Source organism: Pteronotus mesoamericanus, unplaced genomic scaffold (genome assembly GCF_021234165.1).
Source record: "Pteronotus mesoamericanus isolate MK-2021 breed Mesoamerican mustached bat unplaced genomic scaffold, CSHL_Meso_final contig_53, whole genome shotgun sequence".
Taxonomy (NCBI): Eukaryota; Metazoa; Chordata; class Mammalia; order Chiroptera; family Mormoopidae; genus Pteronotus; species Pteronotus mesoamericanus.
Genome location: NW_026555195.1, coordinates 1,833,846 through 1,861,378, shown reverse-complemented (window position 1 = coordinate 1,861,378; position 27,533 = coordinate 1,833,846). Strand labels below are relative to the sequence as shown.

The window sequence follows — 27,533 nt, the reverse complement described above, 5'->3', positions numbered from 1 at the left end:
AGAAAATCCTTAAATCTATCATCTTTACTTGCCAAGTGTCTATAGCTAATTTTTGCTTTTTCCAGTTGGGTTAAAGAGATCTTTTTTCATACTGTCAGGAGATGTTTTTCAGATTGCAGAAACAGGCTGTTCCTTCTCGGCTCCCTTTCGGAAGCCCTGCGTCTCTCTATGTTACCTTTTTAATTTAATTGTGCAGTTTATAGTCTCCATGCAGATACAGAAAGAAATTGGTCTGTAACGTAGGTTGCAGGAGATCCAATTTCACTGGCAGGGAGCCATGCTTACAGACACACTTAAAATATTGCTGTTCAAGCCATAAATATTTATTGATTATTTGGCCAACTTCATTACATTTCCCAGGTGCTTTCCAAGTTTCTGCTGCTTGGGTGCAAGCCTCTTAGAACTGGACCCTTCAAATGTGGCTTCTTGCTGCCCTATCAACTTCTTTCAGTTGTTCTTTTCTGTAGCATTTAGCTCTTCCCTGGAAAATTGTAAAATACTGGCCCAGTTCATGCTTTGAGACCCAAAGTAGCATTTGGGAAGTTTTAGGCTGTTTGGCTTGCAGACCTCGATGGCACATCGATTGGGAGATCTTATACTTTACTATCAAACCATGGCACTTTTGAGAGTGTAATGGGCACCATTACTATTTACAGCAGAGCAATAGATATAAACTGGAGTTCTCCTGGCAAATAAGGGTCAACTACTTAGACACTGAATTTGAATGATGACAGTCCTTTTAATATTTACTCTCAGTTGCTAATCTTAAGGTTCAGGCCATCTAAAGTAAGCAAAGAGGAGCAGAAGGGTTTGAAGCAATTCAAGTGCAGTGTGGTTTCCCCGCCAACCATGGGTCATGTTTTTAAATGTATTTGACGCATAATATAATATTTCTCAGCGCCTGGGAGACAAGTAAAAATCAACCTCAAACAAGTTCACTTCATGCACCTGAAACCTCTTGGTAGCTTTGGGTAACGGTGCTAAGCTGTAGATTTCTGTTTTGCAAGGTTCTGCAGAGGAACTGTAAAATTTTTGCATGGGGAGGGAGGTTGGAGGGGGCGTGGGGGAGATTTTGAGTAGATGGTGTTATCATTACTCAAGTGAAGACAATTAAAGTTGTTGTTTTTTGTTTTAATGCTTATCCAGGGTGAGAAGTTCCGTGGAGATCAAACGGGGCCAAAAAAGAGAGGTTGTTTTTGGTATCATTCAAGAAGATAAAGCTAAAAAGTAAAAGCAAGCCCTTAATTCTTTAGGAAGGGAGGAAGGGAATGGTGGATTCATTGAAACATCCCTTTTGGCTAAAAAAGGAGAAAGACAGAAGAATGATAGCAGGAAAAGAGTGAGAAAAGATAAATGAACTAATTCAACAACAAAAGAGAATAATCACAAAAAGAATGGAAGAATGTACGTGACGTCTCCTGGACGTTTGGAAAACATTCTCATCGGGGCAAGCGTTGCGCCTGGGCAGGGTTTGCAGCCTCAGGTGGCCGGGTGGGTCAGCTTGGGTCTGTTGTTCCCACTCTTTGTGTCCTCATTTCTGGGTACTTTTAGTCCCTCGTGGGTATGTGGCTGATCAGGGGAACTCAGACAAAATATTCCCTGTGTTCCAGGTGCTTTCATGGCTAAAAGTGACAGGAGGAACATTGCTTGAATTTATGGAGCTATGTGAGCATCCATGATTATTTGTAATTTCTGTGCCATTGGCACAGAACTTTTCCCCACCATTTCTAGGCAAGAATAATTTTATGGGTCAGCTTCAGGGAGGACAAGGGTATTTCAGAGGCATTTGAAGGAGGTGTAAGAACAGGGATAGGATTATTTTTAAACAGCATGGGAAGAAGGGTGAAAGCTGGGAGTGAAAGAAAGGTTTGCATTAATATGAAGGAAAATACCTTGATTGGAGGAAGGAACGTGAGGCCAGGACCTGTGTGAGACCATTTGGCATCTCAGGATGAGTTTTGTTTTTGAAAGAAGGGAGACATTTAAGGATAGAGCAATGTTATTGAAGATGCTTAAGGGAGAGGTTTTTTTTTTTTTTTTTTTTTTTCTTGTTTGATAGCTTTACCTCCCACTCAAACTGTTAGTTGTTGAAGCTTCCATATCAGCATATCAGACTGAGCGTTAAACCTCAGAGATGATGACAGAATCAATCAGGTCCGTATTTTCAAAGTGCAAATGGGAAATAGAGAATCTAGGTCAGGCCAGGGAATTCCTAAATCTGGTAAGTTTTTGAAGTATTTAGGAACCCCTGCTCTCAATTAATGCCATTTTTGAGCAATAACAGTTTTGTGCTTTGGTAATTCATTATTTATCATTTATGGTTTAAACTCAGAGTGTGTTACGGAGTCTGATTTTAAAATACCCTTCAGAAAAATATATCGCAGGAGATTTTTGGCAGCAGAAGTCCCATGCGATGACTTTTATACTTCTAGAATTTATGCACTTTTTTCTATTTGATATTCTTTGCCTGAGAGTTAAGTTAAGTTTATACATTATGCATAGGTTATCTTCGATCATCGAAATAGCAATTAAATGCATGGAATGTAAGGAGAATTCGTGAATGACAAGGACTGACTTGCCAGCATAGTAGGGGTAAAAACTGTGTACAGGATAAATAGAATGACCGCCCAGGGGAGCCCACCACTGTCTGGAGACCTTGATTCTGGCCCTGGCTTTGCAACTGTTTATTTCTGTGACCTTGGATCTCATGTTCTTCATCAGTCAAAAAAAATTAACTGGAGAAGATGGCCTGTGAGCTGTCTCTTAACACTGACATTTTTTGATTCTAACATTAAAAATAATTAAGGCTTCCAGAGGGCAGCGCCTGTCATTCAAGTGGTAGGCAGAGTGGCCTCCCTTACCCCCCCAATTCTGTTAACCCCCACATTCTGTTAACCACAGTTCAGTCCTCCCTGGGGGAATTTGTAGCCTATCTGTGAAGGTTCCCTTTCATAGACAGAGATGTTAGAAGTCATGACTGGCCTCGCTGACAGTGACAGAAACGGACACATTGTTTGGGTGACGCTGGACCAGGAGTCATCCCTTCCCCTCAGCCTCCCTCCCTGAAGCAGCTTCCTTTTTCCATAAGCCTTTGCTACAGTTGCAGCGGAAAGGCGCTCTGGTGCGGGTCTGATCGGGAGGAAGGAGGTGGAGGTTAGGGGTCCGGGAGGTGAGGCAGCCAGCCCCAGCTGCATCCTCAGGGCCGAGCGTGTGGTCTGGGCCCGGCGGGTTTCATCGCCCTGCCCCTTCTCAGCGCACTGCTGTCTACATCAACAGCTCCCTCCTGCAGTGGAAACGCGCGCTGCTGAAAGCCACCTTGGTGCCTCTTCCTGATGTGCCCGGGAGCCAAGGCCCCTGCCTCCTGTTTGCACAGGGGGACGGGCCGGGCCCACTTGTTTCTGGCTGCTCACAGAACGCTGTCTGCACGGCTGCCAGCGACCCTTCTGCAGGTCCGGCCGGCCAGCTGAGTCGAGGCAGACAGGATACCCCCTGCCTCGGTTTCCCCAGCCGTGCAGGAAGCTGCAAGTGTGTGTTGGGGTGTGGTGAGCTTTTCAAAGGCTTCTCTGCAGCCGTGGGAGAGTGTCATCCCTTGCACACGGTTGTTATCTGAAAATCAGGTTCTTGATGTTATTTCTGCGTTTTGAGAAAGGTCCATCACAGTCACTCTTTTCTCCCAGAAGCAGGGACCTAAGATGAACATGTCAGCTTTGGAGAAAATTAAGAAAAACTGCCCCGGGTAATAGGGGGGAATTTAACTACTGGTACTTACGTAGGCACGTCTCATATCCACTTATCTTTACCTTTTTGTTTTGTTTTGTTCCTTTTCCATTGTTGGCTGCTATCTTAAGAACGTGTTAACTTATTAATGTACCGAAAACCTTAGTATTTTACCCTAATCCCTAATAGCTAAGTATTATTCCCACTTCACAGATGAGGAAACTGAGAGGTTGAACAACGTGCCCAAGGTCATACAGCTGGTGCGCGCAGGAGTTGAGATTCGAGCCCAGCTATCGTTAATTCTAAGGTTCCCTGTGTGCTGCCTTCAGAATGCTCAGAGATATGTATTTGGATGCTTGCTGAATTTGGGGAAGTACTAGGGTCTGTTGGTGCTGTTTACCGGTTCATGTAACACTTGGCTACAGTTGGGTAGCATTTTACAGTTTGACATGTGACTTTGTCCCATTTGAGCCTCAAGGTAATCCTCTGAGTTGCCAACATTTTACAAACAGAAGACTGCAGAGCAGCGATGCTACTTATTTTCTGAAGTTACACAGTAAGCGGCCGAGCTAGAACACGAAGCTAGGTTTCTCCAAACTCCATTCAGCCACCCACATGTTAAATTTCTTTGATTCGAGGAGTGCATGGTGCATTCACTATAATAATAATAATAATAATAATAAATAATAAATGTTAGCTCGAGATCAGAAATGTCAACATGACACCCTTCTTTCTTTTGGCAGACATGGCTTCCCCTGCTTGTTTTACAGGTAGTCGGTCCCATACACATTAATTGAGCTTTGAGTCAGTTGCTCAGGGCACTGTGACATAGGATCAGGAAAAGGGGCAGAGCTCTCCATGATGCCAAGGTACCGGCCAACCTTTAAGTAAGATGACAAGTTAGTTCCTCCTCAAGAAGTGAAAAAACAACATGAATTACTTCACAGGCTACTAGACAAATATGCTATTTCCTTCTGTTCTAGGTTGCCCTTGGACTTTGAGAAATACTTCTTTTTTTTTTTTAATCTTAAGAGTATTGAAAAGAATTCCTGTCCTACCTCTGTTTTCTTATGTTGAATAAGAAACTTATGGCACATGGCTTTGGTCTTCTGTGACTCAGTTTATTCTTTTTAACAAACGAGGTTCATTTTTAATGACTGGTAGGACCTCCAGTAACTGGAAGAACTCCTCAGGAAAAAACAAACAAAGAAACAAACAAACAATCCCCAAACCTTTGACTCTCACACTGGATGTTATGGGAAAGGAAGAATTGTGCCAAAGGAGCACACACGAATTAATTAGAGATGAGTGAGTTTTCTCCCCCTGTTAGTTTCTATTTGGAGTAGGGGCATTTACCGTGGCACCAGGTATATACAGAGTTTAGAAAATCTATATTAGATTATCCCCTTGATACAATGTGTTGCTTCTTGCCAATAAATTAAGTCCTCTACCTCCTTGTTTTTGCTCATTCTGGAAACCAGAACATCCCAAGGCCAAACCACAGATTGTTACACTGAGAAGGATCCTGTTGGCATGTTGCTGTTTCCTTGGGAGTGAGTGTAATTTTAAGTGGTCAGCAGTGCCCTTGGCGGCCTCTGGGTTATTGGGGAAGAGGAGGTGGGAATAGGAAGTAGAGGGCGGAACACCTGATTGCAGCAAAAAATGGAGAGAGTAGGTTTAAACTTGGCGTGTTTGAATCTGGGCACTAACTTTGATGCTGGGAAAATTCAGGCTTGTAAAGCAAACCTTAGTGTGTCTCCTCACATGGGGGTTCAGGCCTCTGGCTCCTGCCCCTGCCAGAATAATTTGACCCTTTTCTGTGCCGACAGCTGGGCAGGTCCCCCTCTAGCTGGTCATCCTTTTACTTTTTATGGCCTGGCTGAGCATCAGGACACACGCACCTGATTTTGCCCTGAGCTGCCAGATGATAGCCACGTCTCTGACTCTCCTCTGCATTCTGGCAAAAGAGCCTCAGTGAATGATCTGTCTTCCATTGTGAGAGAGGAGGAGAGTGGATACGTTCACACTTAGAAAGGACTCTGGAGTCACTGGGGATGCGAAGAGCATTCTTGAATTAATGAGTGGCTTGTTACAGAATGGTGATGAACACATAAACTGTCTAGGGTGAGTCATGCATGTGTGTACAGGAAATGCATCCTAGATTTCACAGAAGATCAAGAGTTCAGTCTTACACCTTTCTTGCCTCCTAATGGAAACCAAATGTTCTTCAAAACTGCTGGGTGCTTGTTTTTGGTCTCTGTATATATCTGTATTCAGTTGGGAGGAGTGAGAAAGGTAAAACTCGTATTTATAGGGTCTAGTTCTTTGCAAGGTGCTTTACACAAACAATTGCATTCTTCAAACAAGCCTGTGAAGATAAGACATTGCATCTTGGAAAGGCACAAATAATTTTCCCAAGGTCATAGAGCTTGCCAGTCACAAGTTTGAACTTAGATCTTTCTAATTACAAAGTCCTACAAACTTAGAATCTGTTTGGAGAGAAAATTTGCTAATATTCTTATCTGAGGCTTTGGTTCTTGGAACATTCTTCTGCGTGGCGTGCCTTTTGGGCTACTCATTATTATCAGGGTAAGAAAGAAAACATTCAGTAGATCTATAAATACCGACCCTTGGGATATGTAACAGAGACAAAGCCAAAAATATAGTTCACATAATTTCTACTGTGCATTTTCATACTCAAAATGGGCAAATGAAAAGTGGCTGACTAAGCTTACTAAGCTTGGGTATGGAACTGGTGCTTGGGGGCCCATTTTCCAGGCTGGGAACTTAAGGAATGAAGTAAGAGCTCCCACCACACCTGAGAATTCTTCAGGAAGGGGATATTCAGAGGCACAAGTCTAGGCTTTGAGGCTGCTTGATGCAACAGGAATGTCTGCAGAAAAATAAACACACACGGAATGAATCAGTATGTACGCGGCGGACCTGGAGTTAACCTCTGATTTGATTGGGAGATATTTCTTTCTTTCTTTCTTTATTTATTTCTTTCTTTATTTATTTATTTCTTTCTTTCTTTCTTTCTTTCTTTCTTTCTTTCTTTCTTTCTTTCTTTCTGGGCTTCTGAAGGCCTCCCTTAGAGGCGCTGCCTGGCTTTTTCATACCCCAACCCATGCTGTTCTGTGCTAGATGGGCTGATGGGAGGAATTTGGAATTCTAGGCTGGTTGCATCATCTCCAAGAGATGGTTGGTGGGTGCTGGGTGAACAAGACAGCCGCTTGCTTGGTGAACTGCGACCGGCCCTGGCCGCTTGCTGCAGATGCTCAGGGTTTGCTCAGCTGTGCTATTCCCAGGCATGAGGACAGCCAGTGAGGGGTGGAGCTGAGTCCGGTTCCCAACTGCCTTACTTTATAAGAAGAGACTATTTTCCGTGTTTTTATGGACAAACCAATCCCAAGGAATTAACATTTACATTCCTAAAAGCTGGTGCAAGGGACACATCAGGCTTCTCCTGGACCGACCAGTCACAGATCTATTTGTGAATCTTCTCAAAATTCTTGGGCTCATGCAACCTAAATGCAGTTCACCATTTTTAGTAATTGGCGCTTGGTTCTTACTTTTGCCTGTTGGCTTTGTTCATGCCACAAGTTTCTTACCATATTCTTACCATGTAGATAAGAGGAGCTGTTTAAGCCAAAGGGAGGGGAATTACTTCTAGGTTGCTCCATAGAGAGTAATCTTTGTCCCTGAACCAGACAACCTCTCACTCATTGTTTTGGCTGTAAGATGTCCCTCGGAGTGTGTCCCCTGGTCTTCTGGAAAAAGCAGAGCTAGAGGCGAGACACCCTGGGTGCAAATTCAGGGTTTCTGCTGGCTGATTTGCTCTTAGGTAGAGTATTTAACTTCCCTGGGCCCGCCTTGCCTCTCCCGGACTGTGGAGCTGGTAGGAAGGAGCTCTCAGGGCTGTTGTAAGGATTCGAGATCATTCCTGTACAGCACCTTTTCACAGCTGTCAGGTATGGTTATTGTGTCACTATCTGTGGCATCGTATTTTGTACAAATATGTGTTAATGCTGACAGAGCTGTTATTATTTCAGTGGTTGTTAAAACTGTGGTTACTGTTAACCTGGTTACAGAAAATTTTCCACTTGACACCCCCATAACCAAGTGGGCCAAAAGCAAGCCCTGTGGCCAGTGTAATAATTTCTTCCTCTCACGTACACTTACCAAGCCTGACTTAGAGCTTTGGCCCCTCTCCCAGCTCCAAAGCATCCCTGGCCGTGCCAACAAGGCCTTTGATTGAAATTGTCTTATCAGGATATAGTTGCTGAACTGCTCTCTTCTTTGCCCTGGAAACCTTTCTTTTCTGGGAGTGACTTGGGCGCCCGAGGTTTAGGAGGAAAACTACCTGTTAATACAGCAAACCAGGGCTGGAACTTGCCTCCTCCTTCTTGTCAGCTCCTGAGCCGGGCTGCCTTCCATGTCAGCGTGCTGCGAAGGGCCAGGCCGGGGAATCCATTTGGCAACCTCCTGCAGACAATAAGCCTCAGGACTGAAAAAGCCCACTGTCCTTTCTTTTTTCTCCACACCCCTGTCCCTTCTGTCCCCTAGCCAAGGCCTGTGAGACCTTCCCAGTTCTGGCAGACATTCCCTGAAGTGCTCTGCAGCTGAAGATGTCTGTAGCAACTGGGGACCTCTGGAGCCTGCCACTTGCCAATTGTACTGGTTGATTTACAGCCAGAATCTGGCACCTACAAAAGGGGATCCTGTATCTTTAAACAGCTGTGTGCCAATGTGTGTAAATGTGCTTGCTAATCCGGTGACTAATTCAGTATATTATAAAGCAGCCATGAGCTGGCTGCCAAGGCAGGGCTGTCTCCCAACTGGAGTGGTGTGTAAGTTACGTCCAGAGAAATACCCCGTGAACTCTGCCATACCACCGGTCTCAGGAACGGCCTTGACATTTCATCCGTCTCTTCCCCGAATCAGAGTCAGCGCTAGCCTTGCCTTCTCCCGGTTCCCGTCTCCACCTGCCCCCTCTTTCCTGCTCTCCCCAGCCCTCCCTCCGTTCCCTGGGTCAGTTTATTTCCTCATGTGAGGGTGGAGCCGCGTCATCTGAGTCAGGGTGAGGCGGCCAATCAGGACTGCTCGGGGGCATTCCAGGGGACAAAACTCATCACCCCTCTTGGACAAGAATTTTCCAAAAGATCCCTTTGGTCACAGTGTGGTGACTGCCCCTTTCCTGGTTCACGTCCAGTGAGCTAGGGCAGAGCCCATTGGCCGGAGCCCTGTTCTGTCTGCCCCTTGCTTTGTCTACCCCAAGGGTTGGGAGAGAAACCTCCAGAAAGAGCCAGGTCCGATAGAGACATCTTTGCCCCAAAAGCCTTAGACGTGGAACTATAAAAATGCGATGTCAGTGTACATGAGTGCTTGGGCAGCCTCTGCTGGGGACATGTCTGGGTCAGGGGAATTCGAGGTATTCTGCTTGTCTCCTGGAATCTGTGCCTTCCCTCAGCCCTCACATCTGTGGTCCCCGAAGCTGTAGACACCAGGTGTCTGCCTCCGGAAATGGGCCAGCCTTTCCCACAGTCTCCCGTGAGCTGGGGAGCCTGTCTGTCACCTCAGAGAGCTTCTGTGTGGCAGGCAGAGTTCATATCTGCTCCCTGCCTTCCCTCTCGTTAGTGCCAGCCGTCTGCCATTGGAGTTTTCCTTGACACCTGACCCCTCCTCCCCCTCACTCCCTGCACTGAGGACATCAGCAGGGCCTGTCCTACCCCTTTCCCTGGGGGAGGCAGCCACACTGCTCCTTGCGCACCTCAAGCCTCTGTCTGTTGGCAGCACAGCGCTCATCGCAGCGGGGAGTGTGTGGCTGTCATCCGTGTGCTTACGCGGCTTCGTGTCCCCACGCGGCTTCATGTCCCCCGTGGGAAGGAACCTCTCGGTGCAGGGTCCCTGTCTCCCAATCCCCAGCATATTCACATTGCCAGGCCCGTCGCCGGGGGCTCATGAGCTCTTTTTAAACTTTATTTATTTTTGTATTGAGATATAATTCATATAACACAAAATCCCCTATTTTAAAGTGTACAATTCTGTGGTTTTTAGCACATTCTCGGAGTGGTTTAGCTGTCACCGATATCTAATTCCAATATACTTCCATCACTCAAAAGAAACGCCGTACCCACGAGCAGTCCGTGGCTCATGCTGAATCAAGGAACGCAGGTGGGCGCGGCTGCCCAGCAGGGGACAGGAGGAAGTGGAGCCCTGTCTCCTGACGAGAGTCCCCAGCGTTCTGCCCGATGCCCCGAGCTCATGCCTTGGGAGCTCCCTGCATCCGCCCAGTGTCTGTGGACTTTTCCATCCCGCCCCCTCACTGGCCACACTCAGGTTTATTCTGGTGGCTCACTTGGTAGCGTTGCTGGTGTAAGCCAGGGCCGAGATAATGAGTGCTCTCCCCAGCTGCATGCTGTTCTGTTCGGAGCTTGGGGCTGTGGCGGCTGCAGTTTCCTGACAGCTTCCTGATGAGGCAGAGCCATTTATTAGGGCGGAAGAGGGCTGTGCGACCCAGTCTCTCCCTCGCCCACCTGACACAGGCGTGCAGAGGGAAAGCGGCTTCCCTCCCAACCCCTTTTGCATTGATTACTTTTTCTCTGCTCTCCGCCCATCGGTCTGTCTTGCCCATTGATCTGGAGACTGGGTCTGCCTGGCGACTTCTCAGCCTCCTGGGTTTGCCACTGGGAGACAGATCCCATGCTGTCTGCTCTAGGCCAGCGTGGGTGAGACTCTGGGCTACAGTGGGATTGTGGGAGTGTCCAAATCTAGGTGTTTGGGGCCATTAGGAGAAGCCCATTGTGAAAGAAGAGAAAAAAAAATCTGCATAGGCAAAGAGAGATCGCAGCTAAGTATATTTTCCCTCCAGCCCTTCTCTCCTTGAACTCTAATACATTTGCATTTGGACCTGGAGATGCTTGTATTGCTTCAGGACATGGCCTTTTTTGAGTTGCACACATGACCTCATTGATCAGATGTGTCCGGTTGGACTTACAGGCCGGTGCCACTGGTTTTACGTTCTGGCTTTGGTGGGGTTTGTTGTATCCCTTCCACCCTGACACTGTGTCTTTGTTACCTTCCCTGCAGAATCGGTAGGTAGTTGTAGAGCTTGGAATGACATGATGGTGATCCGTTCCCCTTTCGGTGCTTTTTAAAGGTCAGTCGATCGCTGACATGTACTGTTGCCTTCGCTCTTTCTGGATGGGCAGGCGAGCGCCTCCAGCGTTAGAGCTGCTGTACAGGGTGGTGTCACTTGCTTTACCATCCCTGGGATTCCACTGGGATCTCTGCTCAAAAGGAACCCCTGCAGGAGAGCCTGCCCATGGTTGTTGAAAACTGGTACCTGAAATGGAAACAAGTAGCATCGTGGGGCTGAAAAATCCTGTCCTGTTTATTAGATCTTTGGATGGGTTGTTTGTCTGTGGTTCTTCTGAACTTGGGGAGGTGTAGTGTTTGCCCAGAGCGATGATCCAGAGCTTGATAGTAGTGAAGACATGAATAAGTAAACAGCAACGGTGTAAAGAAAAAACACTGGACAGGGAGGCGAGAAGTCTAGAATTAGTGACCATGTGACCACGGGCGAGTTTGTGTTCCCTCCTTGAGCTGCCTTTCCTCTGTTGGTAAAAGAAAGGGTTTGGACTAGATGCTAAGTCCCTTTGAGTCTATGATCCGGGGACAGTGTGGGCCTGATGGCAGAGCCCCCCAGCTCCTCCTTCCCTCCACAGGGAGCCTGCTCTTCATTCATCCTAGTAGCCAGGAAGGGGCACACCTCTCCCAGGAGTTGTTAAAGTTTTATAGAAAATTCTGTAAATGCCTCTTTCCTACTTTGGCCCTGGATAAAGCTCCTGCATCATGTGGCCACGGGGAGGGTAGCACACAGGAGCAGAGGCCAGAAAAAATGTGAACGCACAAGTAGGGTGCACGAGGCGAGAGCTCCTGCTCAAGACCATAAACACAGCCTCCCTGGCTGGGGTGGCTCAGTGGGCTGAGTGCTGGCTGGTGAACCCAGAGGTCACTGGTTCGATTCCCAGTCAGGGCACATGTCTGGGTTGCAGGCCAGGTTCCCAGGTCGGGGCATGCGAGAGGCAAACAGTTGAAGTGTCTCTTGCACACTGATGTTTCTCTCCCTGTTTTTCTCCCTACCTTCTCCTTTCTCTAAAAATAAATAAATAAAATCTTAAAAAAAAAAAAAAAGAAGATCATAAACATGGCCAAAGCTGAAGAGATATAGGGGCCAAAATGACAGATTAGGTAGATTTAAGACAAACTTGGTAGCCACAGATGATAGGTTTAGTGGTGAACTTAATGGTTTAGGGAGAATACCCATAATCCCTTTGCCCCCATCTCTCTGAGTCCTAAGTACCTCCTCAGCAGCTCAGGAAACTTGAGCTGGGACTCTGAAATTATTACCTAAATCCCTTAAAGCCGCAGGATTTCTGACTCCTCATTAGGGACATGAGCTTGAATTGACCAAACTGAGTGGGGCCTTTATTTCATGAGTTGTTGAGCATATAGAGCCTGATACTGTGAACTCCAGATGTTCCATGTTAGGGCAGTGCCATTGTTTTTTGGTGTGTTTAGCTAGTGCGCAGGCATTTTTGAAGACTGTGATAGGGACAGAGAAGGGCTGACTCACGCACTTGCCAAACACACTCTGGGTGGGACGTTTTGCATCTTCTCTGATGTCAGTCTCGCTTCAGGGTGGCAGTGTGAGTCTCTGCCTTCTCCCTACTCCTGCCATGTGGCTCCCATGTGGCTCTCTTGAATTACCCTGGGACTGTTCAGTGGGGCCTTTGGAGAAGAAGGGAGTGCCTAGCCTATTGGCCACAGCGGGCGGGGGAGGAGCCAAGGGAGTGGTGTTCCGGTGAAGCCCTGGGCCAAGTGAGGCGGTCTTTGTGCCACTGGGATCTTCGTAGTTTGGTATATTTTAGGTAGTTGAAAAGGTTTCAGTCTCCACCATCCGCTTAGAACAAAAGATGCGCAGGAATGTTTGCTTGTGTGGCCTTGTCCAGGTTATCTCAGTCATGCTGGTGATTCACCTTTATTAGACCACCCTACAGATGGCTGAACCCTCAGCGTTTTGACTCCTGCACTCTGAAGTCAGCGAAGAGAGTGTGGGGGCGGGGAAGGAACACAGTACATTACTCTTAACCATTCCTTGGTTGCATTGGCCCCAGCTATGCCCAGTGCATGTGCGCTCTGTGGTTCAGCTTTAACTCTGTAAAACACTGAAGTGCTTGCATCTGGTTCCCTTGAATGTGGTGACGTTACCTGGGGTATACATAACCTAAGCTATGTCCATGAAAAGGGAGAAAATGATCTAATTTAGGGTTTTCTACCTACTTAGTGTTGGTTTTCTAGGAGCAAGGAGGGAAGTGGCGTAGGAATTGTAGGCAGGAGTGGGAACTGAAGTTGCTCCGCGTGGGGTGTCTGTATTGAGCCCCGAATTGCTTGTTTTTGGGATTCCTGCTTTGCTCTTCAGATGATAAGGTTGGACGGGGTCCAGGGGGTGGACTTGTTGACCGTCTATTGCCCATTAATGCTGAGGGCTCTCGCTGGAAACTCACCAGCCTAACGCCTGCAGGGGGCACTCCTGTGTCCCTAGGCCTGCTTCCCTGGCCGAGGCTCTGTTCATTTTCAGGCTGGTGTCTGTCACAGGCTTCTGTGACAACTGCTGACCCTCTTCAGTGAGCCGCTAGGAGGATTAAGAAAGTCAGTAACACAGTTGGGAGGGGTTGGAATTGATTTTCACTCGAAAGTCCTGATGGGACTATCCAAAGGGGCCGAAATAAAGAGGAGGCCGAGATCATCACTGAGACATGACGCGCAGGAACCCGTGAACCTCAGGTCTTGGCCTCTTTATGATAGAAGCGAGGAGGAGGGAAAACTTTCCTGTGGAAAAGCTCTTTCACAGCGTCCACAGAAACAAGTCTGTCAACAGGCCCGATAGGACTCTTGTTTCAGGAACCATGAAGCTGACTTCCACCTACTGGTTAGTGCTCGCTGACAGCCCCACCTTCCTTTGACCTCTGTGGAGGAAGGCCTTAATTGCTTTGGGCTGGGCTGAGCGGTGGTTACAGCTCTGACCTACCCGTCTTCGTGGTAGGCTACTTGGCCGAAGAGTCCTTTAGGCTGAGAAGAAAGTATGTGAGCAAAAAAAAGGAGTCTATTCCTAAGCAGGCAGCATTCTTGGTGACCTCATCTTCCTCCCAGCTCGAGTCCAGTTGGAGCTGTGTGTACAGGGCAGACTTCCAGTTCCTCCTGTCTGGGACCCACAGTGGCAGATATAAATAGACCAAGACTTTGTGGCCATTGTTCTCTAAGTGCCCATTGTTTCTGGAAGCAAAGTGGCTTTAGCACTTGAATGTGAGGCACGCGCTCTCTCTCCCTCCCTCCCCTTCACTCTTTGTCTCTCTTTCTCTGTTTTTCTCTCCCTGTACAGCTACACTGTCTTCCTCAGCCACCTTGCACTTATCTGGAGCTTTGTGAGAAACTGGAGGGGAGAATGGGTTCCCCAACAGGTAGATCAGCTGACTCCAGGGAAGCTTTTGTCCAAGTCTTTCCATGATATATTTGTGGTCAAGATGGGGCTATGTGGATCCAATGGTAGCGAAGTAAGGAGGATTTGTAACTGGTTGAGCGGCTCTACCCAACGGGTCTTGATTAATGTGTTTGTGTCGGAATGATGCATGGTCCCTGGTGTTCTGTTATGGGGCTTGGTGCTTGGCTGTTGCCTCGTCCACATTCTCAGTCAGGAGCTCCGACTGGTGAAGGATGCTGAAAGCTTACTTAGTAAATTGCAGATGGTGCAAAGCTAATAGGATGAGGACAGATTCCTGATATAAAAAAGATCTCTACACATGGAAACATGGATCAGAACAAGGTGAAGTTTAATATAGATAAATGTAAAGCTTTCTCTGAGGTTAATAAGATGCAGTTGGCGGGTGCAGACCTGGCTCCCTGTCAGTCCCTGCAGCCTGTCCCCGAGTGTGCCGGGTGTGGCTTTTGCAGGGTGGCTGAGAAAAGCCACCGCTAGTCTGCACCCACAACGGTGTACAACACCCACAACGGTGGACGGGGACAACTACTCCAGTGTCCCCGTTTCATTCCTGAGAAGTGTGGTGTTCACCTGAGAATGTTCTTTTTAGGAGCACAGGCTTCCAGGAATGCTTCCGGTGGGGGAGTGGCCAACATCAGGCCATTGTGAAGAAATCGAGGAATTTTGAAACCTGGACAAAATTTATGACAAAGGGATGAGCAAAAAGGTTGAAAAGCTGGTAGGTGGAGAGAGATCACAGTTGTGCCATACAGCTTCAACCAACAGAACTAGGGCCAAGGCATAGAATTCATAAGAATGCAGATTTTTAACTCAGTGTGTATCATCATTGAAAAATAATTATCGCAGTCCACAAGCGAAATTCAGTGGCTTGAAAGTAGACAGTGAATATGTCTGCGTTCACTGCGTTCATGGCGCTCCCTGAATGTGTTAAGCGAGGAGTGGTGTGGAAGGACCTTTATGGACCTTTCCAGAAAATGTGCTGGTGGGGTCTCTGGTCCTGCCCTCCCTCTGATTGCCATTGCTCATTAGCAGATAGGCCTTTGTCGATTTGGAAAGCCGGCGGGGGGCTATGTTTGTAGAATGTGTTTCTCCAGGGCTTACGGTTGCCATGTTGAAATGTGTCCCTCTCCTGGGAAAATGGACTTATATACTCTTATGTGTCATTGTGGTTTCCCTGGGTTGCACAGACAGTTGCACTGTGCGAATGTGTGTGAGCACACTCTTCCTTCTCTGCCCAGATTTATTTATTAAAAGAAAAACACATCTGCATAAAAAAGCCTTAGAACACAGGAAGAATGTCCACTTTGTTTTTCTTTCTGTAGCACCGGGACATGTGGGGTTTTAGCTTCCTCTGAGGGGTTTTTGAAGACTGGCTTTCATCTCAAACAAGGCCTTTTCCCATTGGAAAAAATGGTCCCCATTTTTTTGGTTTAAAAAAATGTATTTATATAATGTGTAAATAAATAAGAACATTGAGAGAGAGAATTTCCCTTCAAAATTTATGGAAAAATGCTGCTTTCTGAACACCGTTAATTGGGAGGAGGCCACTGGACCTCCCCAGCTCACGTCTCCCCTGCCGTCTGTCCCTTTATTCTGGTTTAAAATTTTCCAGTGTTCACTTCCTCTGCGGCTTCCTTTCTTTCCCCGCTGTTTCCTGCTTTGCCATCCTTCCTTCTGCTGCTCTCCCCACCTTCTCCTCTCGGGCACCTGCCTGAGCCCCGTGGACCCTGCCCCGCTCGCCCGGCTCCCTGCTCTCAGCCCCCCGGTGCTGCTTTTCCCGGGCAGCCTTCGGCGACAGGAGCCTGCTGTGGAAGAGGACTGTTTCTGTGTTTGTTTCCTGCGTGGGAGGGAGAGGCAGGCCTTGAGAAAACAGTTCAAAAGTGCAGAAAAACGTTACCTCTTCCAGCCTAAATAAACGGGCTCCACTCCATTTGTTTGCCCGGATTTTCCCTTTGCCCGTGGAGGACGGCCCTCGTCCTCACCTTGCCCGGCCTGGCCTGCCTGCTGACCCTCAGGAGCCCCCTCAGTGCCTGCCTTGGCCCCAGACCAAGTGCCCAGTGGGCCCTGACTCGGCCAGTTCTGGGACTGACGTGCGGTGGAGCCCTGAGCACCGTTGCAGCTGCTGTCGGGAGAGGGTCCCAGGGGTTGAACTGCTTCCCTTCTCCAGAAAGAACTTTCTCTGTAGGGAAAATCATGGCGACAGTGGAAAGAAATGTTCTCGTGTCCACCGTTTCAGCTCCCCTGCTTGTAACTCTGCAAATGGGCACAGCTCAGAAACCCCTGGTTTTCAGCGTCGGAGGATCTGGGTCAACTGTCCTGGGTTGAAAATCACTAATGTAACCTTCGTGAGCCTTAAGGCTCACACATTAAAAAAAATAATAAAATAATAAAAAGGTTACTTTTTAGTACTATTTCCACCTCTGTGATGGAAATAATATTAAAAACCTAGCTGTTTTCAGGATCATACTAGAATATGGGACAAAAAATTTTCTAACATATAAAATTGTATTCAGATAGCAAGCAGTCCTGAAAATCATAGTTGGGAATCCACTGGCATTCAAATGAATTTGGCCAACTCAATAACCCGCACCTCCTGGACCTGGGACCCTGAGGCATCCGAGCCTGACAGGGAAACTAGCGGCAGGTAGCAGGAACCGAGAAACACTAAGAAGGCCTTGGATGCTGCGCGCGGGCGGGGCAGGAGCTTGCCTTCACTCAGAAGCGCAGGATCTGGGAAGGACCTAGCGGATGCACGGTGGCTTCCTGCCAGGCCTCGGTGGAAGGTCCCAGTCCTGCTTTCCCCCTGAGTGATGCTCAGGCTGTGGCTGTGTGCGTGCCTCGCGCTGTCCAGGGACGCTCAGGAATCCTAACGTGCCCGGTGTGGCGGGGGTCAGCTGTAATCATCTATGGAGCAATGATTTGAAACATGGGAAAACACTCCGTCAATGGCTTTGACCGATCATTTCAGAACTTCAGGTTGTCCTTTAAAGTGCTCCGTGGAGGTGGGCTCTGCATGCAGAACTCCTAATCTCAGTAGTTCAGACATTCTTTTAGATTGTGAGAGGTTATTCATTTAAGGGCACATAAATGACAACGGGGGGAAAGTGCAGCTTGTGTTTTGGCAGGTTCCACGCAGAGAGAAAAGAATTTTGAGCACAAAACTACAGTTTTGTTTTGTGTCATCTTGACTCTACCGTGGTACTCCTACTAAAAGGCATCCTAGGTCCTTTGGCTCCTGTAGCTGTGAGCTGTTTTCATGGCAGAACACGCATTTCAGATGGTTATTACTACCAGAAGGATTTCCCCTTCAGCAGACTGGAGGATGCAGACTAGGTAAGAAATTAGTGTGTTCTCTTAAAACAAAGACCCAAATTCGGGGGATGTCCACTTCCACTTCTACCTCAGAATCTGATTTTTGCATTTTCTTTTTCATGTTTTCAGTTGCTTAGTTGTACTTGGGGAAATTGCCAGATTTCTCCTTGTTGCTCTAAGCATTGTGAAATAAAACTTTTAATTTTTTAAAAAAAAATTTTATCTTACAAGACTCTTTTCAGTTCAGTTCCGGTCAACAACAATATACTCAGCACCTACGAGGCGTCAGGCTTTGGCATTTGCACACGCATTTAATTGAATCCCCGCTGCAAGGCAGGTTGCGAATCCTAGAGGAGGAAACTGCTCCATCTCGCTGACCTCTGAGACCTGGCTCCTGTGCCCTCCCTGGCCCGAGCCGCTGGAAAAAACCAGACCATTGGGAGTCACTCTCGCAGGGCACATTCATTGAGATATTTCCTCTCTCGAGCCATTTGCTCAGTGTTTAGGGTGGGAGGTTTGAACTGTTCTAAGGAAAGAGCCAGAAAGTTTAGCGGCAGGACCCAGGGGGCAGTTCTGCTTTCTGGCTTGGATCCTGGAACGGAAGAGCCTCTCTGGGTTTCCCTGAACACCTGGAATTGATTTGGGCTTTGCTCTGACTTCGAAACATTTGCTGAGGTGGAGGATGGTGAAGCGGGTAGGAAAGAAATAAATCCAGTGATTAAAAATAGCTTTTGCATGTCAGGTGCCTGAACGAATTTGGGAGCATGCCTGCAATCCCTTTTGTCTGGCAGGTCTGAACCCCGGCGCTGCCGAATTACAACCGCTTTCATTTGTTTTTCCTGCTCCCCTACCATGTAATGGTCAAGGGCTCATTGGAACCATGTGTGAGCCTGGTGAGTCACCCAATCCTCAGGACTTCAGTGGGAATAATGTGTTAAAACTCCTTTTGGGGGATGGGGCGGGCAGGGGGTGGATGAAGGGAAGAAGGGAGAGGACTGAAGTCACTTCCTACAGATGTTCAGTGTGCTCAGCCCCGTCTGCAGGCTTCTTTCCCAGGCCTGGCTGCAGGGCCTGGGGCCGGCTTCCCGGGGCAGTTAGGAGCATGCTTTCCCTCCCAGAGGACCATCTCTTTGGTCCTGGGGCAGCTTCCGTCTGAGAAGATGCACCTATCGCTTCGCTGGCCCGTTGCACCCAAGCACTGTGCATTCCCCAGGGAAAGTGTCTCCTGGTAGCAGAACCGAGATGGTATGACTGGCTCAGTTACTTGAGGGTGAACTGGGGATTTTCTGTGCAGCTTTTCTCCCTTCTTTGGTGCTGTTTTCTATTGGCTGGTGACTTCGAGGGGGCTGGGCATTAAGAGAAGGGCAGAAGCCCAGCTGCATGTTTCCCTGAGCGATAGGAGTCTCAGGGTGCCCCATCATTTGGGGGCGAGGACGGACTGTTTGGTCAGTTTGTGAGGGCACTGGGGTATTTCTTGCTGAGTTCTTGCTGGAGCCAAGTGTCCTGCTTGTCCCTCACAGCTCTGCCACATCATTAAGTTTATGAAAGCAGAGCTAAGGGGCAGAGGAGGGACACTTATTTCCCTCCTTTGCCTTAACCTCAGCCAGAAGCTTTGGATTTTTCTAGCCACCTCAGCTGGAAGACCTGCTGGCCAAGTTCTAGGGCCTGTATGTAACAGGATTCGGAATTAGGAATATAGGACAAAGAGGACCCTTTCGCAGTCCCTTTCATTCCTGGGTCCAATCTACCCTTCCGTGAGCAAGAGGGCAAGAGAGACTGTTTTTGAGATTCCCTCTCACAGTCTTCTGAGATGCTAGTGTTTTCACTGGGTAAGACCTCTCAGACCAACTCTCCAGGGACAGTCAGCTCTGGAGTCAGAGTTCCTAGTCACTGGCCACAGCCCCTTCTCTGTTTCTAACGATCTGAAGAGCAAAGGCGCCCTCTCTCCTGCGGCGGGACTTGTACCAGGCAGCTGCCCTCCAGGTCCTCGCCAGAATTCTAGCTTTTGTTTTGCACGCTGCCTGTTTCAGTCATCGGTTCCCGAGGGTGTGAATGGTCAGGCAGAATTATCCCCGCAGTCTTCTGCTCGCAGAGGTGGCTGTCAGAGGGGCCCGCTTACCACCTTGACTTGAAGGCATCTCTCTGTGATCCAACTTCACCGCTTTCCAGATCATGATAATGTTGCTTTAAAAGAAATTCTGTGGTTCAAGGGGGCCAGTATCTGAAATGTAGACCTAGAAGAAGCGCTGTAGAAAGTAATTGGAAGGCTCGCTTTCTTCTTCCCTGGGTTTATCTATCTTTTGTAAGCTTTCATATTTGGACCCCCCCACCTTTTATTTTTAATCTCAGAGACATCCCCATGACAATAAAATATTTGTGGCTGAAATGACATGTTGTCTGAGATTAGCTTTCCAGTTCTTTAGAGTGTGGGAGGAGCTGAAATGAAAACTGGTAGTGTTGACAGATTTTTAGAGCCTCATTATATTGCTCATTATATTGTTCTCTCTACTTTGGTATATGTTTGAAAATTGCCATAATGAAAAACTTAAAACTCTATGAGGAATACAGACACTGCCTATGAACAGACCTCTTTTTTCGCAATGTGTTGATTAAGTAACTCACCCAGTGTGATTACATTAGTGCCAAATTGGAGATAAGAACCCATGGATTTTGACCAACCAACCAACCAAGTCAAGCCCAGAGCCTGTGCCACTAGGTCTCTCTTCCTTGTCTTTACAACCCTGCCTTCCCATTTGCGACAGTTCTTTTGTCATCCCTGTGTAAATAAGAAGGTTCCTTCTTGGTTTTCTTTCACTTTAAGAAACATACTTTAGCAAGACTTTATGTAACTAATCAGCCTTACATTATGTGCACAGTTGCCCATCACGGTCACTTGGGGACGGACACAGATAGGGAAGGAAGCCAGGTTGTCATCTCACCTGTGTCACTGTGTATGGAAGGAAGGAAGACTCATTATCCTTAGTCCCAAGAAAGGAAAAGATTGCAGTCGATTCTGTAAATGGCTTTTAATTGTATCATTAGGGGGCTGGCCATATGAAATTCTGGATTTCTTCGATCCAGGAGTGGTTTTAAGTTTTTAATTATTTCCTCAAGTGTATTTAATTTTCAAATAAGAAATAAAAGTCCCATTTTTTCCTCTCTCAGCTGTAATCATTTAAGGGTTTTTTTTTTTTTTTTTTTTTTTTTTTTTTTTAATCTCTGATCCATTCCTGTTGCAGCAGCAGAGGAATAGAATAGGAAGACCTTGGATTGGAGAGTTGAAAGATGAGGTTCCAGCCCCAGAGGGGCCTCCCAGCCCTGTGACTTAAGGCCAAGCTATTGATCTCTCAGAGTTTCAGTTCCCTCACCTGTGAAATGGAGACCTTGCAATACCTCCCCAGGCCCCTTGGAAGTCTCACGTCATGAGGATGCTGTGGCATGGTATAGGGCAGGGGTCTTGGTGGACTGCAAATCAGTTTTCAGATGGGAGGCATATATTTCTTCTTGGTGTTTCTTTCATGCTGCCATTGATTGGAACAATACCCGCCCCCTGCAGGAGTATCATCATGGTCACCCAGTGGGGTTTGGCCAGTCCAGCAGTTGCATGAGGCTGAAACGTGTGCCTGGTTCCTGGCTACACCCCTCCGTGCCTAACCCCCGGATCCCAGACCCCCCGGTGTTAGCTGTCATTTAGTTCCGAACAGTGAGAGGAGGACCGTCTCAGGTCGCTAGGGCCCTTTGTCTCGGACCTCTCCCAGCACAAATGCCACTGCAGGCTTAGATTCTAGGTAACACTGTGAGCCGTTCAGTTTAAAAAAACAACTTGAAAGGTGCAAAACATCACATGCAACGCCCCTGACAGTTTTTTTTGACATTGAACAGCCCTCAACTTTGAGTTACATATAAGTGAATTGAAACCCTTGTTCTACATTTGACTTAAAACAGCCACGGGGTGTATAAGCTTTTGTTCAGGGCTAGGCCACAGTGAAAAATAAGCAGATGTTTCCCTGCATTCAAAATGCCGCTGGCTCATTATACGCCTACTGATTCAAGGAAAGCTACCTGCTCATTTCCGCCTCCAGGCTGCAGCCTCGGTAAGACAGTTTAGGAGTGTTATTTATTCACTAGCTTCGGAACAACACCTCTCAGAAACTTAGGGTGATTCTTGTAAATATTAACTCAGATTTGGGGTCTTGAGGAAGAATAAGCCCGTAAGAAATCCAATATACTTATAGTATACTTATGTTTCCAGTTTCTAGTGTACTGTGTTGTATGTTTCTACTACATTGATGTAGTGTATTTCCGGGACAGGTTTGCAGCGCTTTGAGACAAGTGTGTTCTTTGAACTTAAGATATTGCAATTAGAGTGATCGACATGAACGCAATTTCAGTACTTGTCCATAACATACAGTTAGTTGATGTCTGTGGAGGCATTGACTGAGTTTTCGATGCTTGTCCTACAAGGAGAAATATTTATCGCCTAATGCCAAAGTATCCTAACAGGAAATGAGGTCAACGATGGTACGAACAACAGAGATTCCTGCTTGGGCTCCCCTGTGCCAGAGCCACCACCTGTGGAATGACTTCATTATTGGTTTTGATCAATGTAATTAACAGAACTGCCACAGTCGTATGTTAGCAACATGGAGGGAATCTTTGCATTCATATTTTACATGATGAGTTTAATATTTTATGTTAATACCTACTTTTCAATGTGATTTTTCATCATCATTTACATGCAGTGTCATTCCTACTAAGACAATCTGGCTAGTTTTCACTCACTTATAGAGGATGGGATGTGTGTGAGAGAGTGTGTGTGTGTGTGTGTGTGTGTGTGTGTGTGTTAAGCCAGAATTCTGCACTTTCTAAAAATGGTAGAGAAAGCTCTGACTTTCCTGTCTGAATCCTTTGGGCCCCAGGCCCAGGATATGCCTTCTCCTGAGCTCCAGTCCAAGTGCAGGTGTCCCAGGTGTGAGGGGGAAGCTTCTGCCAGCTGGGCTGTGAGCATTTTTTCAAGAGATCCAGCACTGTTGAGTCCTCAGCCACGGGCCGAGCCAGTGGGCACCGCACAGTTGCAGCTGGCGGCATGTGGACCAGGGCTTCTAAAGATGGCATTGAGGTGGACAGGCAAAAGTAATTCCAGCCGCTTCCCCGGTAGAGAACAGGTGAGAACTTGGCAAGCCCAGCTCCCTGACAGGAAGCAGAAACCTCTGTGGAGCGTGGTCAGCCCCGCCTTGCCTACTCCACGGTCCTGTCCAGACGGTGCAACCAGGCCATGTGGAGTTATAGGACGCAGACCCCAGGAAACTTCATTCTCAGGCTTTCTGCTGTCATCCTTGGCCTTCACGTCATGCTGGCATCGGGCTGCCCAAGCGGACCTGGTTTGAAGACGCCTGGCCAGCCTCATTCTTCAGTTCCATTTTGCAGCAGAAGCACTGCCTGTCCCTTCGGCCTGGGCTCTATTTTCCACATGTGTCGTCCTGGCTAGTTTCCGCCACCCGTAAAGTCCTTTTCATCGCATCGTAAATCTAAGGGAGGGAACAAACCCACACAACAAAACCCATACACTTTAAGGTCATGAATTTCTGTCGGATGCGAGGGAAGGGAAGAAAAGTTGATTTGGATTTGGAAGACATTGATTCACTAGGCATTTGTTGATTGACTTTGGTGTTTTGCCCTGTGCCAGGAGCTAGGGAGGCCACAGCCATCTTTGCTTCCTGGTGCAAAATCCTTGGGTTAAATCTCTTTTTCTAAAGTAAAACTGACTTCTACTCTAAGAGGAGACATTTCTGGACCTGCCGCTTAGCTGTCCTTGGGTGCACAGAGTGGGGAAGAAGGGGTGCGTCAGTGTCCTTCTTAGTGACTCATTTGATGATGACTCCATTGTTTGAAGGACTGGATGTTACATAATCATCACTTTATCCCCCTCTTCCTCCCCCCCCCCCACCAACAATCTGGGATTTTCCATCATTTTGTCAACCTTCCTGGAGGCATGTTGATTTTTCCACTAGATTTAGTTGGGCATGTCCCAGGGCAACCCAAACTCTCCACTCCCTGGAACTTGAGAGTCCCACTCCCTGGCGGGGGGTGGGGGCGCCGGGGGAGAGTCCCACTCCCTGGCAGGGCCTGGGCCTCTAGGGCAGGGGCCGGACAGCGTTGCTCAAGGCCACCCGGTGGGAGAGCGCCGCCTGTCCTTTCTTAGAGCACATTTCCCTTCCTTTTGACGTTCAGAAGCAGCACATTTGCTCCTTTTTTAAGCAGTCACCTTTTCCCTCATCACGTCCATTGCACACAGCCAATAGCACATTATATATGCCCGTGGAATTTGTGACTCGCCAGGGTTCAGAGGTGGTTCATTGAGGAGCTTCTACCACAGCCGTGCGTGGGACTCGCCATTGTGTGAGCCATTTTCACAGGGCAGGCTGAAGATACAGCCTGGAGAAGGGGGCTCGGGGAGTCCCTGCAGCAAAATGTTACAGTGCCTGAAGGTCACAGGGTGGACGGTTAGTAGGAATTCTCATGTCATTTCCCTGCTTATAAACTTCTTATGGGAAACTGCACCCTAGGTGAATTCAGAGGATTTTAAACTTGAGCCATATTTATGTGTTCTTGCTTTGAACATGGTCTGCAAACACAAGAAGAAATGAACATAGAGGAGATAAAGGTGCACGCGGGGATCATGAAGAGTGACACATTTGTGAATCTGCAGGTGTTGATACCTCCTTCACCTTTACTACCTCCACAAGTTTTACAGATATCACCTGCTATGCGTACTTCAGATCTGTTTACTTATACCGTGTGCATTGCCCCCGTCCTGGTCGAAGCCGCCTCATCTCTCGCCGCAACTGATGCAATAGTTTTTTAACAAGTCTACCCACATCCATTTATAGTTATCTCCCCAACAGGGCAGCTAAGGTGATCGTCTTTCCTTTTTTTCCCATTTTTTTAAAAATGTGGTAAAAGAAACATAGCCAAATTTGCCATCTTGAGCATTTTTAAGTGTACAGTTTTGTGGAATGTTGTACTTCCATCCCTGCCGCCCATCTCAAGGGCTCTTTTCATCTTCTGAAGCTGAAACTCTGTCCCCGGTAAACACAGCTCCTCACGCGCTTCCTTCCCGCTGGCTGCCTTTCTACGTTCTGCTTCTATGAATTTGACCCTTCTAAGGACCTCATAGAATTTGTCTTTTCATGACTGGCTTATTTCACGTAGCATATGGTGAAGGTTCATCCATGTTGTATATGTCAGAACTTCCTTCCTTTTTAAGGAAGGAAATCCTACTGTATTGTATTAATAATATAGTATTGTGTGTATATGTATATGTATATACTACATTTTGCTTATCTATTTATCTGTTGATGAACACTTGGGTTGCCTGCGCATTTTATATACTGTGAATAATGCTGCAGTGAACATAAGTGTACAAATATCCTTTTGAGGCCCTGCTTTCAACTCTTTTGGGTAGCTAGAGAACACCTAAGACTCAACACCAACAGCAAAAACCCCAAATGACTCTATTAAAAAAATGAGCAAAATGCTTGAATAGACATTTGTCCAAAGATGATACAAAAATGGCCAATGAGCGCATCGAATGCTCCACATCATATCAAAAGTAGTGTGACACCACTTCACTTCCATTAGGATGGCTACCTTCCCCTTCCCCTCCCCCAAGAACACCCCAGACGGTGGCAAGGGTTGGTAGGATGGGGTATCTGTGTGCACTGTTGGTGGGAAATTGAAATCATGCAGATACTTTGAAAAGTTAGAAATAGAATCACTGGAAGGTGATCATCTTAATGGAGTCATGTTGTTCCTCTGCATAAAACTTTCAATGACTTGGTATTCTACTGAGGATAAAACTAGAAGTTCCTTAATATACTCCTTGTTTACCTTTTTAAAAAAATTTTGTGTATTGATTTTTCTGAGAGAAAGAGAGAGAGACATCGATTTGTTGTTCCTCTTATTTATGCATCCATTGGCTGATTCTTGTTTGTGCCCTGACCAGGGATCCAACCCTCAACCTTGAGGGATGGGCACAGCGCTCTAACCAACTGAGCTCGCTGGCCGGGGCCACCCTCCTTTACCTTTGCAGCCTCATCTCAAGCAGCGGTCGTCCGGTCACTCTGCTGCAGCTTCAGATCTTGTTGACACTAAAATAAGCCACATTTCCTCTCCTCCCCACCTCATGGCCTTCTTTTATGCTGTTTCCTCTTTCCAGGATCATGGTCCCCGCCCTTTAGTGGCCATTAGGGTCACCTGGATTCCGTGTTAAAAGCACAGGTTCCTGGGCTCTCCTCCTGACAGGTTCTGATTCACCTAGTTTGGGGACCACACATTGAGGACTGTCGATCTAGAGTATTTTTCGTTTTCAAACTCCTATGCATCTTTTAGGTCTCAGTCAAACGTCTCTCTCCTCCTAAGGGAGGCCTTCTCTGAGTTCTCCAGACCAGCTGGAATTGCTGTTATATGTTACCATGTTATCTTTTACCTCTCTTCTGAGGCCCTTATTAGCATTTTGAACATTTAATTGTGTAACTAGGTTTTTAATGACTGTGTCTCCTGCCAGAATCTGATATCCAGCTTCATGAGGATAGGGATTATTTTTATCCGCTTATTGATGTCTCTCTAATTCCTTGCACATAGCAAGTGCTAAGTAATTGTTTGTTGAATGAATGAATGAACATTCTTATTTCCTTTTCATAGGTAACTAGAGGTACATGGTAACATTAATACTCTGAATTATGAGGAACAGTAGGAACTATGAGGGAATTAGTAGAGCTATATGGAAAGAATAAACATACTTCATCAAGGGTGTAGGACATTCTAGGCAAGAATCAGGTTTTTTGAAGGGGCCTGGGACACTCTGGAACCTTCTGTCCATTGTACCTGTCCTTGTGAGGATGTCAGTACAGTCACTTTTCAGTTTGCCTTCTTTACACCATTCATGCCCTATTGTGGTTCATGGGTGGTCAATTACCTATGTAGTTTTTTATAAAACTGAGACATAATTGACATCTATTATTAGTCTTGGGTGTTTATTATAATGACGTAATACTTGTGTATATATTGCAGAATGATCTGTCGCCTATCTGGTTTTTATTATTCGTATGTTTTTTCTTACAGATATGGAATGTGCGGATGTCCCGCTATTAACTCCAAGCAGCAAAGAAATGATGTCTCAAGCATTGAAAGCTACTTTCAGTGGTTTCTCGAAAGAGCAGCAAAGACTGGGAATTCCAAAAGGTATGCTTTGTCCGTGAGAGAGAGAGGTCAGGATCAGCCTTTTGGGTCCGGTCAGTCTTCTCCCCTGCACGGTGAGGTAGGCGTTATTGCTGACCACACTTCGGTCAGCAGCTGCGCGTCACTGAGGATGTCTGTTAGGACAGTCCTAGACTCGTGAGGGTGCCCCTCCATCTCCCATCTTGGTCTTAGGACACTGGCTCCCAAACTTGTTTGCACACGAGATTCGGGATCTTCAAAAAACTCCTTCGCCCAGGCCCTGTCCCAGACTCATTAAGTCATAATTAATTGCTGGTAACAGTATCTTTGAAGCTCTTCACGTGATTCCAGCAGACAGACAGTTTGGAAAAAACACAGTTTTCGTGTCATTCTGGGCTACCATTGGGTGAACTCAGTGAGCTCCATTTCTTGGAATTTACTGATTGCTCTTTTCTCTACATGCACTGTGGTGAAATGTGTTTATTCTTGGGTGTTCTCCTCTGAAAGGGTTTATTCAGGAATGTAAGGGGACTAGAGTTGTCAGAAAGGAGAAATGACTGGAGAACACTTAAGCCTTCACCAAGCAGCATTTCCTGAATAGCTGAGAGCAGAAAGAACACTGGGCTATTGAGTAAGAGGGATGCTCTCTGGAGAGCGGCCTGAGAGGCTCCCCACCCCGTCAGAACTGAGCCTTACACGGAGCCTGGGGCTGCATCTCCACACC

At 47.0% G+C, this 27,533-nt stretch overlaps 1 protein-coding gene across 3 annotated transcripts in view; it reads left to right on the top strand.

The window, feature by feature from the left end:
- ETS1 (ETS proto-oncogene 1, transcription factor) overlaps positions 1-27,533 on the top strand; it is a 123,847-nt gene that overhangs the window by 68,140 nt on the left and 28,174 nt on the right. For all 3 annotated transcript variants that reach the window (XM_054579444.1, XM_054579446.1, XM_054579445.1), the window contains one exon: positions 26,714-26,833. In XM_054579444.1, coding sequence (XP_054435419.1) covers positions 26,714-26,833 — 120 coding nt within the window. The remainder of the gene's footprint in view (positions 1-26,713; positions 26,834-27,533) is intronic.